General features: G+C 43.3%; 1 protein-coding gene across 1 annotated transcript; it reads right to left on the bottom strand.

Moving 5' to 3' along the window:
- Positions 1–4962: 4962 nt before the first annotated feature.
- LOC147124311 (cryptic protein-like) lies at positions 4963–19941 on the bottom strand. Its single transcript, XM_085998950.1, has 6 exons — positions 19731–19941; positions 19595–19641; positions 19303–19473; positions 16357–16471; positions 16151–16263; positions 4963–5947 (listed from the first exon to the last, which is right to left on the bottom strand). Exons 1-6 carry the CDS (start codon positions 19835–19837, stop codon positions 5823–5825), a joined length of 678 nt encoding a protein of 225 aa, XP_085855076.1. The 5' UTR covers positions 19838–19941; the 3' UTR covers positions 4963–5822.
- Between the last annotated feature and the right edge of the window lie 1394 nt (positions 19942–21335).

The following is a 21335-nucleotide window of genomic DNA, read 5'->3' as shown; positions in this document are numbered from 1 at the left end:
TGCTCTAATAACAACAACAACTTTTATTTATATAGTGCCTTTAACATCCCAAGGTGCTTCACAGGAGTGTTATAAAACAAAATTTGACAACGAGTTAGGGCAGATGACCAAAACCTTGGCCAAAAAGGTAGGTTTTAAGGAGCATCTTAAATGAGAAAAGAGAGTTAGAGAGGTGGAAAGGTTTAGGAGGGAATTCCAGAGCTTAGGGCCTTGGCAGCTGAAGGCATGGCCACCAATGGTGGAGCGATTAAAATTGGGGATGCTCAAGAGGCTGGAATTAAAGGAGAATCTAAGGAGAACAATTCCAGCTTCTCCAATCTTTCCACATAACTGAAGTCCCTCATCCTTGGTATCTTCCTAGTAAACATCCTCTCTATCCTCTCCAAGGCCTTGACATCCTTCCTAGTGTGGTGCCCAGAATTGTACACAATACTCCAGCAGAGGCCTAATCCATGATTTGTAAAGGTTTAGCATGATTTCCTTGTTTTTGTATTCAATGCCCCTATTTACAAAGTCAAGTATCCTATACACTTTCTTAAACACCTTATCAACTTTCCCTGTTACCTTCCAAGATTTGTGAATATGTACCACAGGTCCCTCTGCTCTTGCACCCCCTTTAAAATAGTACAATTTAGATTATACTGCCTCTCCATGTTGTTCCTCCCAAAATGCATCACTTCATGCTTATCCACATTAATTTGCATCTGCCATCTGTCTGCCTATTTCACCAGCCTATCTAAGTCCTCCTGAAGTCTGCTGATATCCTCTTCACTGTTTACTACGTTTCCAAGCTTTATATTGACTTCAAGATTGTACTCCCTATATCCAAGTCCAGGTCATTTAGAGATAACAAGAAAAGCAATTGTCCTAATGCTGACCCCTGGGGGACCCCACTGCATACTTTTCTCCAGTCAGAAAAACATTTGTTCACCATTACTCCCTGCCTCCTATCCCTTAGCCAATTGGGTACCCAAGTTACCACCGTCCCCTTAATACCATGTGCTTGTTTTTTCCAAATAAGTCTGTTATGGGGTACTTTAACAAATGCCTTTTGAAAGTCCATATACAGGAAACTTTGTTATATCCGGCACCGACGGGACCGAGCTGTTGCCGATCTATCAAAACTGCCGGACATACAAAGTTAATGTTGAAGCATACGGAGGTTTTCATCTCCGTATCTGACAACAAACACTGTTGCTTAGCAACAGCTTCAAACAGTCGGCCCGTACCTTGGAAGCGTCTCTGTAGCTTAGCAACAGCTTCAGAGAGTCTTTCCAAAGCCTGACTGTTGGAAAAAAAAGCCACGAGAAGAAAAACAACCTAACAGAACGGCTCCTGATTTCTGCCAGTAGATCAAGGTTTCCGGATATACAACCTCCGGATAAACCAAAGTCTCCTGTATATATCTACTGCATTACCTTCATCAACCCTCTGTTACTTCATCAAAGAACTCAATCAAGTTAGTCAGACATGATTTGCCTTTAACAAATCTGTGCTAGCTGTCCCTTATTAACCCCTGCTTCTCCAAGTGAGAATTAATTTTTTTCCTTGACAATGGTCTCTCGTCTTTTTCCCACCACTGATGTTAGAATGATTGGCCTGCAGTTACCAGGTTTATTCTTCTCCCCTTTTTTGAACAGGGGTTTAACATTTGCAATCCTCCAGTCCTCTGACACCAGTCCCATATCCAAGGAGCATTGAAGGATTGTAGTTAGAGCATCTGCTATCTCCACCCTAGCTTCCCTCAGCAACCTAGGATGCATCAAATCTGCACTGGGTGACTTCCAACTTTGAGTGATGCCAACCTATTTAGCCCCTTCATTTCTATCTATTTTTATCCTATCCATTATCTCTACTCCCCCCTTCTCTACTGCAACATTAACTTCATCCCCTTCTTTTGTGAAGACAGCTGCAAAGTACTCATTCAGTACCTCAGTCATGTCGTCTGCCTCAAGATTTCCTTTTTTGTCCCTAATTGGACCCACGATTCCTTTAACTATCCTTTTACTTTTTATGTTTATAAAAGATTTTTACATTCTCTTTTATGTTACCTGCTACTCTTTGCCCTCCTTATATCTTTTTTCAATTTCCCCCTGCACTCACTGTATTCTACCTGATTTTCTATTTTATGTCAAATACAGCATACAACTCCTTTTTCTGTTTATTTTAACCGATATTTCCTCTGTCATCCAGGGAGCTCTAGCTTTGGCTGCACCATCTTTCCTCCTTATGGGAATAGGCTTAGTTTGTACCCAAACTAGCTCCACCTTGAAGGCCTGCCATTGCTCATTTACTGTTTTCCTGGCCAATCTTTGTTTCCAGTCCACCTGTGCTAGATCCCTTCTCAAATCACTGAAATTGTCTCTTCTAGTTGGATATTTTCATTGTTGATTTTTCTTTGTCCTTTTCCGTAACTACTTTAAACTTAACCTGACAAAAGGTCATTGACCTGAAATATTAACTTTGTTTCTCTCGCCACAGATGTTGCCTGACCTGCTGAGTATTTCCAGCATCTTGTTTTTATTTTAAACCTAATTAGATTGTGTATGATCAATGATTTAAGAAGGGCTGTGTGGTCTTGCACATTTCTCTAATTCTGCTTTACAGTATTTTATTTTATTCATTTTCAGGATTTGGGCATTGCTGCCAGGGCTGACATTTATTGCCTATCCCTAGTTACCCTGAGGTGGTGATGATGGGCCTTCTCCTTGAACCACTGCAGTCCTTGTGGTTATTCTTTGTAGTAGTTTGATACAAGAGTGACTTGCTAGGCCACTGCAGAAGGCAGGTAATAGTCAACCACGCTTACCAGTCAAAGTTTATACATCAGGTACCAGCTCCCAGGAAAACTACAGGACACCCCATATGCCCAACACTATGTAACAGACCCCAGAGGCACTTCCAGTGATTGGAACCTGCGCACTAGGCTCACTAAAGCTAATTCATATACAAATGAGAGATCTGCATAATGTGATTCACACACCTAAACCTTATTCCATAGGTTAAGTATCATATAAAATGGGTCTTGTAAGGCAGATCATTTCCCTTCAGTCGTGCCCTTTCTCTGAAGACTACCCTGCAGGGAACTGGGTTGGGCAGTGGGTTAGACTTTCACTTCTGGGATCGGAATTGAAATTTATCAGACTGAGGAGATGAAAGTTTCCTCTGTCTGCTACCTGCAAGGGTTCTTCATGAACTGAGTTTAGCCAGTCTCAATCTAGTTCCTAATAGGCATGAGCCCACAGCACAAAATTAGCCTTCCCCCCATTTTGAATGTTTCCCACTGGGAGGATAAAACAAGGCTGATGGGGTGTCAGTGGCTGCCATCTAGGCCTGGAGGTAAGGTAGTTATACAGCAAATCAAATCAAAATCAAATCAACTTTTATTGTCATTGTTAGTGCACAAGTGCAGTACAACGAAATGTAGGCTTGCGGCTCCAGAGAGTGTACATTTGGATTAAGACATTTAAACATTCAACATACATTTGGCTTGTAGTATATTAACATAAATATGACCATAATAAAGTGCATTGGCAGATGTGCAGGCTTTAGAGTTTATTTGTGGAGTTCAGTAGGATGACAGCCCTGGGAAAGCTGTTCCTAAATCTGGTCGTACGGGTGCGAATGCATCTGTAGCGTCTCCCAGATGGTAGGAGGGTGAACAGACTGTGGCTGGGGTGGGTAGGGTCTTTGATGATGGACCGTGACCTCCGTAGACAGCGTTTCTGGTATATGTGCTCTATGGTCGGTAGCCGGGTGCACAGATATGGGTTATGTACTCCTCCACATATCCCTCCAATCTGAATACACTCGCAAATGACTCTATGAAGCACTGATGTTGAGCCACCAAAGTACATTTGTAGTCAGATTCTGCAGCTGAAGGAGGCCTCAAGTTAACACTCTGGCCTGCAATTCCACCTCCACACTTATGCTCTGTGCTTCAGAGTGCTGCCTCCTACAACTCATTAACCAACCCGCCCTTCCCTGGCTGTGGATATTTTAATGGGAAACTGGGTAGTACAGCACAGTGGATGTTGGCTTTTCACTCTGGCTTTAATCTTGCCTATACTCAGTGAATGAAAAGAAAGACTTGTATTTATATAGCACCTTTCACAACCACCAGACATCGCAAAGCGTTTTACAGCCAATGAAGTACTTTTTGAAGTGTAGTCACTGTTGTAATGTAGGAAACACAGCAGACAATTTGCACACAGCAAGCTCCCACAAACAGCAATATGATAATGACCAGATAAACTGTTCCTTTGTTTGCTGGCTGTAAGTAGAATGAGCTTGGACAGTCTAACTCAAACAAGCCCATAACTCAAAGACTGTTGCTGATTTGGCACTGGTAGTAAATGGAAAATTTCAGTCAGCTGGAAGTTTAACACACTGATGGTGCACAACTAATATGGGGTACAACCTTCATCTAACCAGGCCATAGTTGACCTGGAAATACTTAATCTTAACTTTATATTCCTGAATTAGAAAGTGTTTCAGTTGCTATCACCTTGCTGCCAAAATTCACACAAATTTGTATCACAGTACATGAAAAAGTATGTTCTTGAATACCCAAGAACATTATAGGACACAAATTGCAAGGTTCCACGAGCGCAGGTTGGAGTTAAAAGTGCAATGCACTGCACCAGCGCCAAATAATTTCTGCTTTATTTTTTAAAAACAGAAATGATCTCACTTTCTGGTCAGTGTCTGGAGTGAGGAGGATTAATCATCCACTAGGTGGCAGTACTACTTACAGATTACTTTGAGTATAAAGACAAAGTGAAATACTGGCCATCTTCAGGTACAGCTCAACATTTCCAAAAGAAACTAGCTTTGAATTTCAAGTAAATGCAGGTAGGAATGATAAAAGAATTCCATTTCACTGTTACTGCCCATTGTACACAAACATCATTCGCCATTAAAACAAGGCATTAAAGCAAAGTTTAGCAAAGATACTGGTGATTAAAATTGGTAAAAATGCTTTATTTACAAATTAAAATATGAGCATTTACAGCAGTGGAAGTATTTACATCTAAAATTTGTAGTTTTAATTCTTCACTGAGAATTTAGCTTTTCAGCCACAATCAATTAACAAAACATTTTCCATTGAAACCGCTTTTATATTGCACTGTGATCCGTGCTATTGACACTGATGTGGGTCTCAGCTGGCTGCAACCCAATGGTAAATTTTACAGGATTCAATAAGGCAGTCAGAGGCACTACTAGCTGGAGTCACAAGTAGAAAAACCACTTTACATACAGAAGCCAGGCATTGTCTGTAATTGAACATTTTCTTATCACCGGGATTAGGAATCGGGCTCTAGCATAACAATTATTTTATAGAAAACTTACATGACCATTGTATAACATGTAGAGGGGAGAGGGTAGAAATGAATTTCAACAAACTGGCAAGTTTATTCAGCGAATACCGGAGCCAAACAGTCCAACCAGATTCCAGGATTGTTCTCTGGTCTTTGCCGAGTTAACTGATCTCATTTCAACCAGGCTGGCTGGCTGTCAGTGCTATATTTGGCTTCATGTCAGTGGTTTGGGGGCAGGGAGGGTGGGGGATGTCAGGATTCCCAATTCGGATCATTATCCAGTTCCCCACACTGGAAATACCTGCATGTGGACACAGCCGAGTAGAATAAGGCTTGGCTACAATGTACTTTTAGTTGAATAGCTTACCAAAATTCACCATTTAGGCTTTCTTGTAAATAGTCACTTGTGTCAGTTACTGGAGGATGACCGACATCCATGGAGGAGGGAAGAAAATTTCACCAACTGAAATCAGACCCTCCCCTACCAATACTTCCATTAGGTTACAATGCAAATGCTATGGCAAGGCACACCACAGACAGCAGCAGGTATCTTGTTAGCATCAGGCTGGAGCCATCAGCAGTTAATGTATAATGTTCACCGTGATAGTAATCATCCTGGTCTGGATCTGAAGTGCAAAAGAAAAGAAATTAGATGTTACTTAATGGTTGCTTAATGTTCAACATGCAAGGCATTTTATTTTGGGAACATAAAAAAATGGGGGGGTTGGGGGAATAATCCCTGCATAGGCTAGGTGTCATAATTGGAAACATACTCTAAGGATTAGGTTTATAATTATAATTTCACTTTACCCAACACAGGAAATCATTCCTCAAAGTTGCATTTTCATGTAAATATCAGGGTAATCAGGTTTGCAAGTCAAGACATCTGACAGAATAAAGATAGCAGCCATCAAGTGAGTCTCAATAGGAGACTGAGATGGGACCATTTAACAATGGGAAGTAGTTCTGAAACTATGCATACTGAATGCTTCAGTTTGGGGGAGGGGTCAATTTAGATGCATGCATTGATTGGTGTGAATGGTTTATTTACAAACTGAAACTTGCACCACAGGATTTTCTTTTCAGAACAAAGAAAATGTCACTGCACATAATCTTTTCCCCTTCCTGGTCGCCACGTTAGCTGATGTTCTCTCTCCTCAGGTACAGCTTCGCTCCCCCCACCCTTCAAATCAGCCATCATCATCCCTCTCCTAAAAAAAAACACCCATGACCCCGGTCCTTGCAAACTATCTTCCCATCTCTAACCTCCCTTTCCTCTCAAGTCCTTGAACATGTTGTCTCCTCCCAAATTCCTGCAACTCCAGGTTTGAATCTCTCCAATCAGGTTTCCTCCCCTGCTACAGTACTGAAACAGCCTTCAGTCACAAATGACATCCTATGTGACTGTGGTAAACTATTCATCTTCATCCTTCTCTACCCATCTGCAGACTTTGACAGTTGACCACACCATCCTCCTCCAATGCCTCTCCTCCATCATCCAGCTGAGTGTGACTGCCCTGGTTACATTCTTATCTATCCAGTCATAGCCAGAGAGAATCACCTGCAATGGCATCTCTTCCCATTTGTGCACCATTACCTCTGGAGTTCCCCAAAGGTCTATCCTTGGCCCCACTCCTATTTCTCATCTACATGTTGCCCCTCGGCAAGATCATCTGAAATTACGTCAGGTTCCACATGTACGCTGACAACACCCAGCTCAACCTCACCACCACTTCACTCAACCCCTCAGTGTCCAACATCCAGCATTGGATGAGCAGAAACTTCCTCCAACTAAATACGAAGACCGAAGCCATTGTCTTCGGTCCCCTCCACAAACTCCATCCCTCTCCCTGGCAACTATGAGGCTGAACCAGACTGTTCCCAACCTTGGTGTTGTATTTGACCTAGAGATGAGCTTCTGACCACATGTCTGCTCCATTACCAAGACCACCTACTTCTACCTCTAACATTGCCAGACTCCACCCTGCCTCAGCTCATCTGCTGCCGAAACCTTCATACAGGCCTTTGTTACCTCCAGATTTGACTATTCCAATGCTCTCCCATCTTCCACCCTACATAAACTGGAGATCAAAAACTCTGCTGCCCATATCCTAACGCTCACCAAGTCCCGTTCACCCATCACCCCCGTGCTCACGGACCTACATTGGTTCCTGGTCCAGCAATGCCTCGATGGTTTTCCAATCTCTCCATGGCCTCACCCCTCCCCATCTCTAACCTCCCCCAGCCCTACAACGCCCAGAAATCCCTGCACTTGTCCAATTCTGGCTTCTTGCGCATCCAACGATTATTTAATTTTAAAAAAGCTCCACCATTGGCAGCCATGCCTTCAGCTGCCTCACCCACAAGGTCTGGAATTCCCTCACTAAACTTATGCTTCTTTCCTCCTATAAGATGCTCCTTAAAACCTCTGACCAAGATTTTGGTCATCTGTCCTAACGTTTCCTCATATGGCTCTCAAATTTTGTTAGATAACACTCCTGTGAAGCACTTTGGGACATTTACTACGTTAAAGGTGCTATATAAATGCAAGTTGTTGTTGTACAGAACACTGAACTCCAGTGCCTCAGTCGGCAACAGACCATTTCATACCTGACTGCGAGTTAACCAGTTTCAGTCAGGGCAGTCATACTGATCAATTAGCTTCAGTCCCATTAACTGGCAGAGGAAATAAGAATGACCATCATCAGGATTCCTGCTGCTCATCACTATCTAGGGGCACTGGCTTGAAAATGGACAAGTCTGGACCAGGTGTGATTTTCCTGTGATGATCCTTATACTAGGCCATCAACCATCATTGCTGAAGCTTCCACAAAGAATGGCCCTGGTGGAGCCACACCCAGCATGAGTCACCATCACTTTTATGCTCCTGGTACTGAACAAGTCTCTCCATTTATATTGCAGAGTAGAGTTCACAGCACTGCTGACTTTGACTATCATAATCTGCAGCTTTAATTTTGACTTTGACTGTTCCAGCTTGCCAACGCAGCCAGCAATCAATAACTAATAATATAGCGCCTTTAACAAATGTCCCAAAGCACTTCACAGGAATGGTTTATCAAACAAAGTCAGGAAGCCGAATCATTGCCATTAGTGGCTGGTTGGCAGCCCAAATTTTAAAAAGGGGCATGTGTGCACTTGCTGTGGCTCTGCTGCCTCCAGCAGTGAGGTCTTAGCACCTCTCCTACAGCATCGCTGAAGGTAGGATGCCACAAAAAGGTGAATGCAGCACTACACTGGATTACTAGAAGGCAGTGCATTTGTCTTTGTTAATGGAGAACTTTACCATTTATACACCAGTTCCTTGCTCCTTGGGACATTTTACTAGGTTAAAGGTGCTGTGCAACTGTAAGTTGTTGTTGTTGAAGGCAGTGAACCATGCAGAGTTCTGGTTACACTGGTACAGGCAGCCCTCCAGTACCTCATACATGTTTCAATAGGCTTTTCAAGAACATAAGGAGCAGGAGTAGGCCAATCAGCCCCTCAAGCCTGCTCCGCCATTCAATAAGATCATGGCTGATCTGATCCTAACCGCCAATCTACTCTCACAGAACCATCTCCTGAATCTAACAGAATTAGACACACGAAATAGGAGCAGGATCAGGCTACACGGCCCCTGGGCCCACTCCGCTACCCACAGGGCCATGTCCGATCTGAACCTAGACTCATGTCCAAATTCCTGCCCGCTCCCCGTAACCCTTAATTCCCTTTACTTCTAGGAAACTGTCTATTTCTGTTTTAAATTTATGTAATGATGTAGCTTCTACAGCTTTTTGGGGCAGCATATTCCATGGACCTACCACCCTCTGAGTGAAGTAGTTCCTCCTCATCTCAGTTTTGAAAGAGCAGCCCCTTATTCTAAGACTATGCCCCCTAGTTCTAGTTTCACCCATCATCGGGAACATCTTCCCCGCATCCAACCCCTTCACAATCTTATATGTTTCAATAAGATCGCCTCTCATTCTTCTGAACTCCAATGAGTAGAGTCCCAATCTACTCAACCTCTCCTCATATGTCCATCCCCTCATCCCCGGGATTAACCAAGTGAACCTTCTTTGTGCTGACTCGAGAGCAAGTATGTCCTTTCTTAAGTATGGACACCAAAACTGTATGCAGTATTCCAGGTGCGGTCTCACCAATACCTTGTACAACTGAAGCAATACATCCCTATTTTTATATTCTATCCCCCAAGCAATGAAAGCCAACATTCCATTGGCCTTCTTAATCACTTGCTGCACCTGCATACTAACCCTTTGAGTTTCGTGCACCAGGACCCCCAGATCCCTTTGCACTTCAGTACTTTCCAGTTTCTTGCCATTAAGATAATAACTTGCTCTATGATTTTTCCTGCTAAAGTGCATAACCTCACACTTTCCAGTATTGTATTCCATCTGCCAAATCTCTGCCCACTTACTGAGCCTGTATGTCTCCTTGCAGGTTTTTTTATGTCCTCCTCACTCACGACTTTCCCTCCCATCTTAGTATCATCTGCAAACTTTGCTATGTTACACTCGGTCCCCTCCGCCAAATCGTTAATATAGATTGTAAAGAGTTGGGAACACCACTAGTTACTGATTGCCAGTCTGAGAATGAACCATTTATCCCAACTCTCTGCCTTCTGTTAGATAGCCAATCCTCTATCCATGCCAGAATATTACCCCCAATCCCATGATTTTTTATCTTGAGCAATAATCTTGTGTGGCACCTTGTCAAATGCCTTTTGGAAGTCTAAATACACTACGTCCACTGGTTCCCCTTTATCCACCCTATATGTTACTTCCTCAAAGAACTCCAGCAAATTTGTCAAACATGACTTCCCCTTCATAAAACCATGCTGACTTTGTCCTATTAAATGATTATCCAAATGTCCTGTTACTGTCTCCTTAATAATGGACTCCAAAATTTTACCTACCACAGATGTTAGGCTAACCGGTCTATAGTTTCCAGCCTTCTGTCTACTGCCCTTTTTAAATAAGGGTGTTACATTAGCAGTTTTCCAGTCTGCTGGGACCTTTGCTGAGTCCAGGGAGTTTTGGAAAATTACCATGCATCCACAATCCCTACCGCCACTTCCCTCAAGACCCCAGGATGTAAGCCATCAGGTCCAGGTGATTTATCCATCTGGAGTCCCAGTATTTTACAGAGTACCACTTCCTTAGTGATTTTGATCGTGTTTAGCTCCTCTCCCCCCCCCCCCCCCCCGTATAGCCCCCTGTTTGTCCAGTGTTGGGATATTCTTAGTGTCTTCTACTGTAAAGACTGATACAAAATATTCATTGTGTTTTTGCCATCTCCATATTTCCCACCATTAATTTCCTGGTCTCATCCTCTAAGGGACCAACATTTACTTTAGCCACCCTTTTTCTTTTTATATAACTATAAAAACTCTTACTATCTGTTTTTATATTTTTTGCTCATTTACTTTCATAATCTATCTTCCCTTTCTTAATCAATCTTTTTGTTATTTTTTGCTGTCTTTTAAAGTTTTCCCAATCCTCTATCCTCCCACTAGATTTGGCTACCTTATATGCCCTTGTTTTTAGTCGAATACTATCCTTAATGTCTTTACTTAGCCACGGATGGCTGTCTTTTCTTTAACACCCTTTTCTTCAGTGGAATATATATTTTTTGGAAGTTGTAAAATAACTCCTTACATGTACACCACTGATCATGTATCGCCTTACCCTTTAATCTATTTTCCCAATCCACTCTACTCAATTCCACTCTCATACATTCATAGTCTCCTTTATTCAAGCTTAGCACGCTTGTTTGAGATCCAACCTTCTCACCCTCTAATTGAATATGGAATTCAACCATGTTATGGTCACTCATTCCAAGGGGATCCTTTACTAGGACATTTTTAATTAATCCTGTCTCGTTACACAGGACCAGATCTAAGGTTGCTTGCCCCCTGGTCGGTTCAGTTACATACTGCTCAAGAAACCCATCCCTAATACACTCAATGAACTCATCCTCAAGGCAGCCCTGCCCAATTTGATTTGTCCAATTAATATGATAGTTAAAATCCCCCATAATTATAGATGTTCCATTATTACAAGCCTCAACTATTTCCTGATTGATACTCCGTCCAACAGAGTTGCAACTGTTCGGAGGCCTATAGACTACACCCACTAGTGTTTTTTTCCCCCTTATTATTCCTTACCTCTGCCCAAACTGTTTCATTATCCTGATCTTTTGACCCAATGTCATTTCTCTGTATTAGTGATTCCTTCCTTTATTAACATAGCCACCCCACTTCCCCTTCCTTCCTGCCTGTCCTTCCTGATGGTTAAATAACCTGGTATGTTTAATTCCCAGGCATGGTCACCCTGCAGCCATGTTTCTGTAATGGCCACAAGATCATACCCATATGTAGTTATTTGTGCCATTAACTCGTCTATTTTGTTACAAATGCTACGTGCATTCAGATAGAGAACTTTCAAATATGTTTTGTGACACTTAGTTCCTGCTTTTGCCCTTTTTATTACTTTACCTTTTACTCCATACCTTCTGCCCCTTCCTGACACGCTCTGGTTTTTAATTTCCCCACTGCTACCTAAGTCTATGACTTTCTCTGTTGTCATTTTTATTATTTGCTCTCTAGGAACCTCCCCCCCACTAGTTAGTTAAAAGCCCTCTCTACAGCCCTAGTTATATGATCCGCCAGGACTCTAGTCCCAGCACTGGCCAAGTGAAGCCCGTCCCAACGGAACAGCTCCCTCCTGTCCCAGTACTGGTGCCAGTGTCCCAGGAAGCAAAACCCATTTCTCCCACACCAGTCTTTGAGCTATGCATTTAACTCTAATTTTATTTGTCCTAGCCAAATTCGCTCGTGGCTCAGGTAATAATCCAGAGATTATTACGGTTGTTTTTTTTTTTTTAAATTTGACCTAGCTGCTCATACTCCTTTAACAGAACCAGCTTCCTAGTCCTATCTACGTCGTTTGTACCAACATGGACCTCGACAACTGGATCCACCCCCTCCCACTGCAAGTTTCTTTCCAGCCCAGAGGAGATGTCCTTAACCCTGGCACCGGGTAGGCAACACAGCTTTCAGGACTCTCGCTCTCGGCTGCAGAGAACTCTATCTATCCCCCTAATAATACTATCCCCTACCACTACAATATTTCTATTTACTCCCCCCTTTTGAATGGCCCCCTGTTCCACTGTGCTGTGGCCAGGTTGCTCATCCTCTCTGCAGTCCCTGCTCCTGTCCCCACAGGGAGTAAGTACCTCGAACCTGTTGGACAAGAGCAAGGGCTGCAGCTCCTCCAGCTCTACCTCCTGGATCCCCGTACCTGCCTCACTTGTAGTTGCACCGTCCTGTCCCTGACCATGGGCTACATCTGAATTAATTAACTTCATTAGGTGTGACCACCTCCTGTTACACAGCGTCCAGGTACTTCTCCCCCTCCCTGATGTGTCGCAGTGTCTGCAGCTCAGACTCCAGCTCATCAACACGGAGCTGGAGTTCCTGTAGCAGCAGACACTTGTCACAGACGTAATCACCGTGAGCCTCAATGGGGTTCACCGGCTCCCACATCTCGCAACAGTAACACATCACCTGCTCCATTCTATTTTATTGTTAGTTATGGACACCCTCTGCCCAATTTTAGATGCTAGTATCCCCTTTAATTAATTGGATTTAAATTAAATCAATCCCTCTAGTTAAATGGTTTACCAACAGTCACTCTGCACCAGAAAGGCCTTATTAATTGCAACCCAGAGTTAAAGTTTGAAAAGAGCACCTAACACCCCACTTACCCAAACTCACAATTCCCCAAACTCACAGCACGCTTTGATGACTCGCACTCAGTGCTTGCTCGCACTAGGACTGGTCTTTTTATACTGTTTGTTTGTTGACAGCCAAATGAGGCACCCCAGCTGATTGTTAGAAAACTGGTTTCCACTGCCTGCTGTGCCAATTTACTCCTACTGCAGTGTAACCTTGTTTTACTCTTAAACCAACAGAATCCCAAATATTTAACTTTTCCCCTTTACTTAAACTGTTTAAATCATTCTTGATAAATTGTTATTTCTCTAAGTAATCTTAAGAACTCTCACACTTACCCAAACTCACAGCACGCTTTGATGACTCGCACTCAACTATGAGGACTACACTGCTAAGGCCAAACTTATTGGCCAAAAATTGTGGTCGGAGGCGTACCTCCGGAGTGTGCCTCCGACCCGCAAAACTATTCCGAAAGTACATCCTGGCGTCCAGGCTGTGAAGAGTTCTGGTCTCGGGCCTCCAAGTGGACAGCAGCACAAAGGCCCACAGATCCCAGGCGGTTTGGAAGCGTTCCTGGGATAACGTGGGTACGGTCCTCCAATGACAAAGGAGAATTCCATTGCAATCGTTTACAAAGGGAATCCCCTAATGATATGCAGCAAAATCCATCCACAAATAATTATACAATGTACAGAATTCTAATAAAATTACAATTCAGTACATTTATAATTATTAGTTCCTTCATGGCACCAGCCTCAATTTTTTTGATAAATAATTTTAAACATCTTAATCCAGGCCAATATTTGCATAAACTTAATTATATATGAAAGCAGGCCGTACTCACTTTTCAGGCGGTTCGGATGATCTGTTAAGGCTTACTTTCACAGATCACAAGTTCCGGATTTCACACATGCAGAAATCCAGAAGTTGCGGGGCCTTGCAAATGGATTAAAATGGCACACTCAGTAAGCCGTCAGAGACCGCAATTTCAGGGCCAAGGTCTCCAACATTCACACACAAACAACTCCAGCAGGCATCACAGATAGTTATTAGAAGCAGGAATACCTTACAAGTCCAACTGTAGTGACCCTACTGCTACTCTGGCTAAAAGGGGCACAAAACCTCCCATATCGCACTCATTTTAGGAGTAATAATTGCTCAAAATTAAAAAATGACTAATGGCATCTTTATGTTAAATAGGTTTGTAATTGGCATCATTCATGCTTGGATAGAGAACTGGTTGGCAGACAGGAAGCAAAGAGTTGGAATAAACGGGTCTTTTTCAGAGTGGCAGGCAGTGACTAGTGGGGTACCGCAGGGATCGGTCCTTGGACCCCAGCTATTCACATATATTAATGATCTAGACAAGGGAACTAGATGTAATATCTCCAAGTTTGCAGACGACACAAAGCTGGGTGGGCGTGTGTGCTGCGAGGAGGATGCCGAGAAACTCCAGGATGATTTGGACAGGTTGGGTGATTGGGCAGATGCAGTATACTGTGGATAAATGTGAGGTTATCCACTGTGGTGGCAAAAACAGGAAGGCAGATTATCTAAATGGCAATAGATTGGGAGAAGGGGAAGTGCAACGAGACCTGGGTGTCCTTGTGCACCAGTCGCTGAAGGTAAGCATGCAGGTGCAGCAGGCAGTTAAGAAGGCAAATGATATGTTGGCCTTTGTAGTGAGAGGGTTTGAGTACAGGAACAAGGATGTCTTGCTGCAGTTGTACAGGGCCTTGGTGAGACCACATCTTGTATTGTGTACAGTTTTGGTCGCCTTATCTGAGGAAGGATGTTCTTGCCGTGGAGAGTGCAGCGAAGATTCACCAGACTGACACCTGGGATGGCAGGAATGACGTACGAGGAGAGATTGGGTCGATTGGGCTTATACTCGCTGAGTTTAGAAGAATGAGGGGATCCCATTGAAACTTATAAAATCCTAACAGGACTAGATGCAGGAAGGATGTTCCCGATGGCAGGGGAGTCCAGAACCAGGGGTCACAGTCTAAAGATAAGGGGTAAGCCATTTAGGACAGAGACGAGGAGGAATTTCTTCACCCAGAGAGAGAGTGGTGAACTTGTGGAATTCTCTACCACAGAAGGCAGTTGAGGCCAATTAATTAAATATATTCAAGAAGGAGTTAGATATATTTAAGGCTAAAGGGATATGGGGCGAAGGCAGGGACAGGGTACTGATTTTGGATGATCAGCCATGATCTCATTGAATGGCAGAGCTGGCTTGAGGGGCCGAATGGCCTACTCCTGCTCCTATCTTCTATGTTTCTATATAAATCTCACCTAACATTTCTCCAATGTTGACAGCAGAGTATGGACAAAGGATTGAACTGGCGATTCTCATGGTGTGCATTAATCAGTCCTACACCAGTGCACAGTTTTCTCTTTGGAAAACAAATAGTCCAAGACTAGAAAGATACTTTTGAAACATTTCAATAATTCTGTGAAGCTATGCAAGACTTGAGAAACTTCACACCTAGTAACCTTAGCCTGTGAAGGAACCATTGTGGCAAAATTCCAAGCCATAAAAGGCCAGAGGTTCCTAGGTTTGATCCCCTCTGTGCTGAGGTTACTGATCTCAACTGGGGGGTGGCAAGGTTACAAGAGTTGGCCTTAACAGGCACAGATTAGAGGAGGACATTTGGCCACAGTTCCCATTCCTAACTGCCATTTAATGCTCACTGCTAGAAGTGCAAGTGTGTGGCCAATGGCCTTATACTTAGTGATGCTGTCTTGCTGTTGAACATCCTAAGGCACTCACTGTCTAGCTCAGAACAATTACCACTTGGATGAGGAACTGAAGGGCAACTAGTGCCTGTGGAATTATACCATAGTGAAGGAGGGAACACCTCCAGAAGGCGAGGAGAGAACATTGGTGGAAAATTAATACATCTTGCTGACACCTATTGCCTAGAGTTTTGACGCGAGCATAAAGAATAGGTAATTGGGCAAAGTGCTGGAGGTGCTCTGTACTCAGTTCCAGTACAGCTACTACTGGCTGGGCAGCCCTCCAGTACTTGAGATTAAGGAAGGGGGAAGGAGGGAGATTGGCATCAACACTTACCACAGTTCTGAACCTCCCCAAATGCTTCAATGCAGTGTAGACTCCCATAGCTACATTTACACCAGGTGCAATGCTTTAAAACCCACTGACCATCTAGAAATTTGCCACAGCCCCTGTTAACAGAAATATGACCATTTAAGTAGGAATTACCAAAAAACCAATACAAATCTGAAAGAAAAAAAATTAGGAGAGACGCATCTTCTTACTTGAGGCGCTCATCCAGCTCACAGTATCTGCCGATGAAGTGGACCGGACATGCGCAGAAGCTGCCCAGGATACACGTTCCACCATTACTGCAACAACTCCTGTCCAGGGTCTTGCCTGGAGGCCAGCAAAACCAATTAAAGCAAAATCTCAGCATACAATGATAAAAACCATAAGAGAGACAATTAATTAGGTCAGTTATAGACTACACTGATGTGAAGTCAAAACCACTTCACAATTATAAATACAAGTTGTTGTTGGTGTTGTTACAGCACCTTTAATGTAGTAAAATGTCCCAAAGCACTTCACAGGAGCATTAACAAAATCTGACAGTCACATAAGGTGATATTAGGGCAGATGACCAAAATCCTGGTCAAAGGAGGTAAGTTTAAGAAGTGTCTTAAAGGAGGAAAGAGGCTGAGACAGATGTTTAGGGAGGGAATGCCAGAACTTGGGGCCTTGTTAGCTGAAAGTATGACCACCTATGGTGGAGCAATTAAAATCAGGGATGCTCAAGAGGCCAGAATTGGCAGAGCACAGAGATCTCAGGGGATGGTAGGGTTGAAGGCAATTACAGAGATAGGGAGGGGCGAGGCCACAGAATGATTTGAAAACAAGGATGAGAATTTTTTTTATTTTTTTTTTTATTATTAAGCGGACACGTTGCTTAACCAGGAGCCAATGTAGGTCAGCGAGCACAAGAGTAATCGGTGAACAGGATCTGAATGAGTGTTAGGCCATGGGCAGCAGAGTGCACAGGAGCAACTTCCCTTCCCGGCTCCCATGTTAGCCGATATTGTTAATGGTAATCGCTTCTCGGATACTGTCCCCCTCTCAGTCATCACCCCTCAAAAAAACCTTGACCCCCTCTCCTTGCAAGCTACCACCCTCATCGCCAACCTCCCTTTCCTCTCCAAAGTCCTTGAATGTGTTGTCGCCTCCCAAATCCATACCCATCTTTCCCAGAACACAATGTTTGAATCCCTCCAATCAGGTTGCCACCCCTGCCACAGTACTGAAAGGATGTTATTTGTGACTTTTTGATGAGTCCTATGTAAATGACTACATTAAACTATTCCTCCACATCCTTCTCGGCCCGTCTGCAGTCTGTGATGCAGTTGACCACACCATCCGCCTCCCAGTCGTGCAGCTGGGTGGGACTGCACTCGCCTGGTTCCATTCTTATCTAATCATAGCCAGAAAAAAATAAATCACCTGCAAGGATTTCTCTTCCTGCTCTGTTACCTTTGATGTTCCAAGGATTTATTCTTGGGCCCCCTCCTATTTTTCAATCGACATGCTGCCCCTCGGCCGTATCATGTCAATTTCCACGCTAACACAACCTAGTTTTGACCCCTCCACTGTCTCTAAATTGTCAGACTGCTTGTCCGACATCCAGTACTCGATGAGCAGAAATTTCCTCCAACTAAATACCGGGAAGATCAAAGCCATCGTCTTCGGTCCCCGCCACAACTCCGTTCCCTAGCCACCAACTCCATCCCCATCCCTCCCCCGGCAACTGAGGCTGAACCAAACCGTTCCCAACCTTGGCGTCGTATTTGATAGATGTGCTTCCGACTACATATCTGCTCTATTTCCAAGCCTGCCTACTTCCACCTCCTTAACATTGCCTGACTTTCTCCTACCTCCGCTCATCTGCTGCGGAATCCCTCATCCATGCCTTTGTTACCTTGAGACGACAATTCCAATACTTTCCTGGACGGCCTCACCACGTTCTACCTTCCATAAATGAGGTCATCAAAAACTCTGTGGCCTCTATCCTAACTCGCACCAAGTTCCATTCACCCACATTGACTCACAGTTAAGCAACACCTTGATTTAAAATTCTCAGCTTGGTTTTCAAATCCCTCCATGGCCTCGCCCCTCCGTATCTCTACCAGCCCCACAACAAGATATCTGCACTCCTCCTGAGCATCCCGGATTTTAATCACTCCAGTACTGGTGGCCCTGCCTTCAGCCATCAAGGCCCTAAGCTCTGGAATTTCTTTCCTAACCATCTCCAGCTCTCTTTCCTTCTTTAAAATATGCCTTAAAACCTACCTCTTTGACCAAGCTTTTGGTCATCTACCCCAGTATCTCCTTATGTGGCTCAGTGTCAAATTTTGTTTTACAATGCTCCTGTGAAGCACCTCAGGATGTTTTACTATGTTAAAAAGGGGCTATATAAATACAGGTTGTTGTTTTGGATTACCTCAAATTTATGAAGAGTAGAAAGTGGGAGGGTGGCCAAGGGTTCATTAGACTTGACTATTCCAGAGGTAACAAAAGCTTGGAGGAGAGTTTCCAACAGATGAGCTAATTAACTCAGGTTTGAGATCAAGCAGAGACACCATTTTGGTGGTCTTGTGGCAGATATAGTCAAACTGTAACAAGTGCAAAGTGAACTTTTTAAAAAAGTACCCCAGACCTCCTGTGTAATTTTTATTTATTAGCAAAGAGCCCGTGGCTCTTTACAACCATTAAAGTTTAAATTGCATTCATGCACCAATAAGCAGAACGCCACGAATACTTGCAGAGTGCCACTTTGGCTGGCCAGTCAGAAACTTGGGCTATATCGTAGGTCTACTGGCTCTGTAATACAACAGGCCATCCCATACACACTGATAGGAAGGCAAGAATTCAAAACCTGGAGATATAGAAACTAACCTCCTTTCCAGCACAAGTGTTATCGCAACTTATCAGTTAGTTAGTTAATTTAAGCACCTGAGGGTTGACGTTGGGGCGAACAATTGCTTTGTGAGAAACCAGTTTTCTATTTGATTGCCGTGATTTTGGAACGGCCCAATAGGGATTATCTTTAGAGAAACATAACTGGGACATCATATACACATTAGACAGATGACGGCGCTATAGTCTGACTCTTATCAGTGACAATATTAAAAAGCAATAGAAAGTAAAAGAGGCTGAAATTTAGTTCTGTAACTTACTGTCCGTCAGCCCAATGACACGAATGATGTTCGCAGTGTCCGATGAGTTTGGTTCTTGACGTTTGCTGTTCAGCAGATTAAACTCAGTTAGAGAGTTGGGGCTTTTCCCGAGAGGTTTCTGAATGGTGGACTCAGAAATCTGCTGATCACAATCCCCATCGCCTCCACAGTCTGAAACAAACAACACAGAAGGTGTTCTGCTGAATTTTTAATCAAGAACCAATTTCTAGTCAATACAATAGACCCATCAGCAGAACGAGCTTCGCTTCACAAGTACTACTTGGCCACTTACCATTCCCAAACCCCACAGCCTGGAAGGGGACCAGCACTAGTAGAAATCTGCAAAAACAAGGGCAAGGTTACGACCACACGCTCAGTAGTTAGTTATTATATTGAATTCATTTTTTTAAAAAGATATATGGGCTTACCTGGTAATTGCTAAAAATTCCATTACCCGCATTATGTTGACACTGTTTCTGGTTTTAAACGTCAAGTCTGTTCCTGGCTGGAGCACAATGGTCTGAGCTGCAGACATTCACTAGCACGAAACCCATTAACAATTATCAGGTAATTCTCACCTTCCCAGCAGCGATTCTTGAATACCAATCCTTTGTATCAAATTAACGAGTACAATTAATATTCAACAAACCACTTTAACAACAAAAGATAAGAACCAATTCACTGATTATTATTTATACTCCCAGCGTGACATTCCTTCCTTTCTAGTTACAAAAAGTAATTCAAACTTTAGCTTCATTTAACAAATGTTTTCCACATTCTTACCAAATGTCCACACCGACTCGAATTTTAAATTGAAACTTAAAAGGCAATTATTTTATGATATATTTTCATTCATTTATGAAAGGCTGGGCTTCTGAATAGAGAACAATATTTGACAAGGCGTTTACATTAAATTATGCAAGTATTTGTTCGGCTAACAAATCAAGATATCAGAGCTGACAATTTTACTGGTATCTAATGTTGCAAACGCTCACTGCAGTGTAAATATTGACAGTTAAATTCCGTTTATACCGCATATACATTTTAACTTCCAGTTAAATAATTGCCACTTTCCTCTGTCAATTTAAGCAAGTATTGTACTTCGGGAAATGCTGCTCACTGGCTCTATGTAGTTTGTCATTGTCTTTTAGGGTTTTATAAATTCCTTTCTCGGGATAATTTAATCAGTTATGTACAAGTCTCAGCGATTTAGTTTAGTACTGCTGTTGTTTTGACTGAATCTATTGTCTTAGTCAATTGTCACGATTCAGTAGACGTGGACAATCTGTTCAACCTGAAACGGTGGAAATAACTCAAACCGTGAGGATAAAAGGAAATAACTTGTTTCCACTATGTGGGTAACATTGAGGAGGCCATGTTTATTGCCCTGAGAAGGTGATGGAGGTGGAGGGCCTTCTACCATTTGCCTCTTTTGATTTACCTGCAAGGAGACCCTGTGTTGCCCCAGTGTCATCAACCCAACTAAAAGAAATCTAACAAAAGCGTTCCCTTTTTAGAGGGGCACAACTAATAAAACCCAATTCATACAAAAGGAAGGAAGCTTAATAAGTTAAATAATATTATTTCCCTTATCCGCTACACACCCCAGTTCCTGTGGTGCCCACCAGTCGCAGAAGGCCTCGAGCATACCTGGCAAACACCGCATGTTTCTTCTCCAGGGCCACCCAGGTGCAGACAAAGCCGCAGAAAAGAAGCAGGCAGCCAGCCTTTTACCATTGAGGGATTATGGAGTGTCCTCCTCAAATTCGGCTGCCCTCAAAAGTTTGTCACCATCCTCCGCCTGCTTCATGACGACAGGCAAGCCGTGATCCTGACCAACGGTTCCACCACAGACCCAATTCATGTACGGACCAGGGTCAAGCAAGTCTGTGTCATCGCACCAACGCGCTTCTCGATCTTCCGGGCTGCAATGTTCCATCTCACCCTCAATAAGCTCCCCGCTGGAGTGGAGCTAATTTACAGAACAAACAGGAAACTGTTCAACCTCCGTTGCCTCCAGCCCAGATCCAAGG

Source organism: Somniosus microcephalus, chromosome 1, assembly GCF_052327205.1.
Source record: "Somniosus microcephalus isolate GS21.2 chromosome 1, FLI_Smic_1.0, whole genome shotgun sequence".
Classification (NCBI taxonomy): domain Eukaryota; kingdom Metazoa; phylum Chordata; class Chondrichthyes; order Squaliformes; family Somniosidae; genus Somniosus; species Somniosus microcephalus.
Note: the sequence above shows the minus strand (reverse complement) of the source record. Positions and strands in the feature narration are given on the sequence as shown.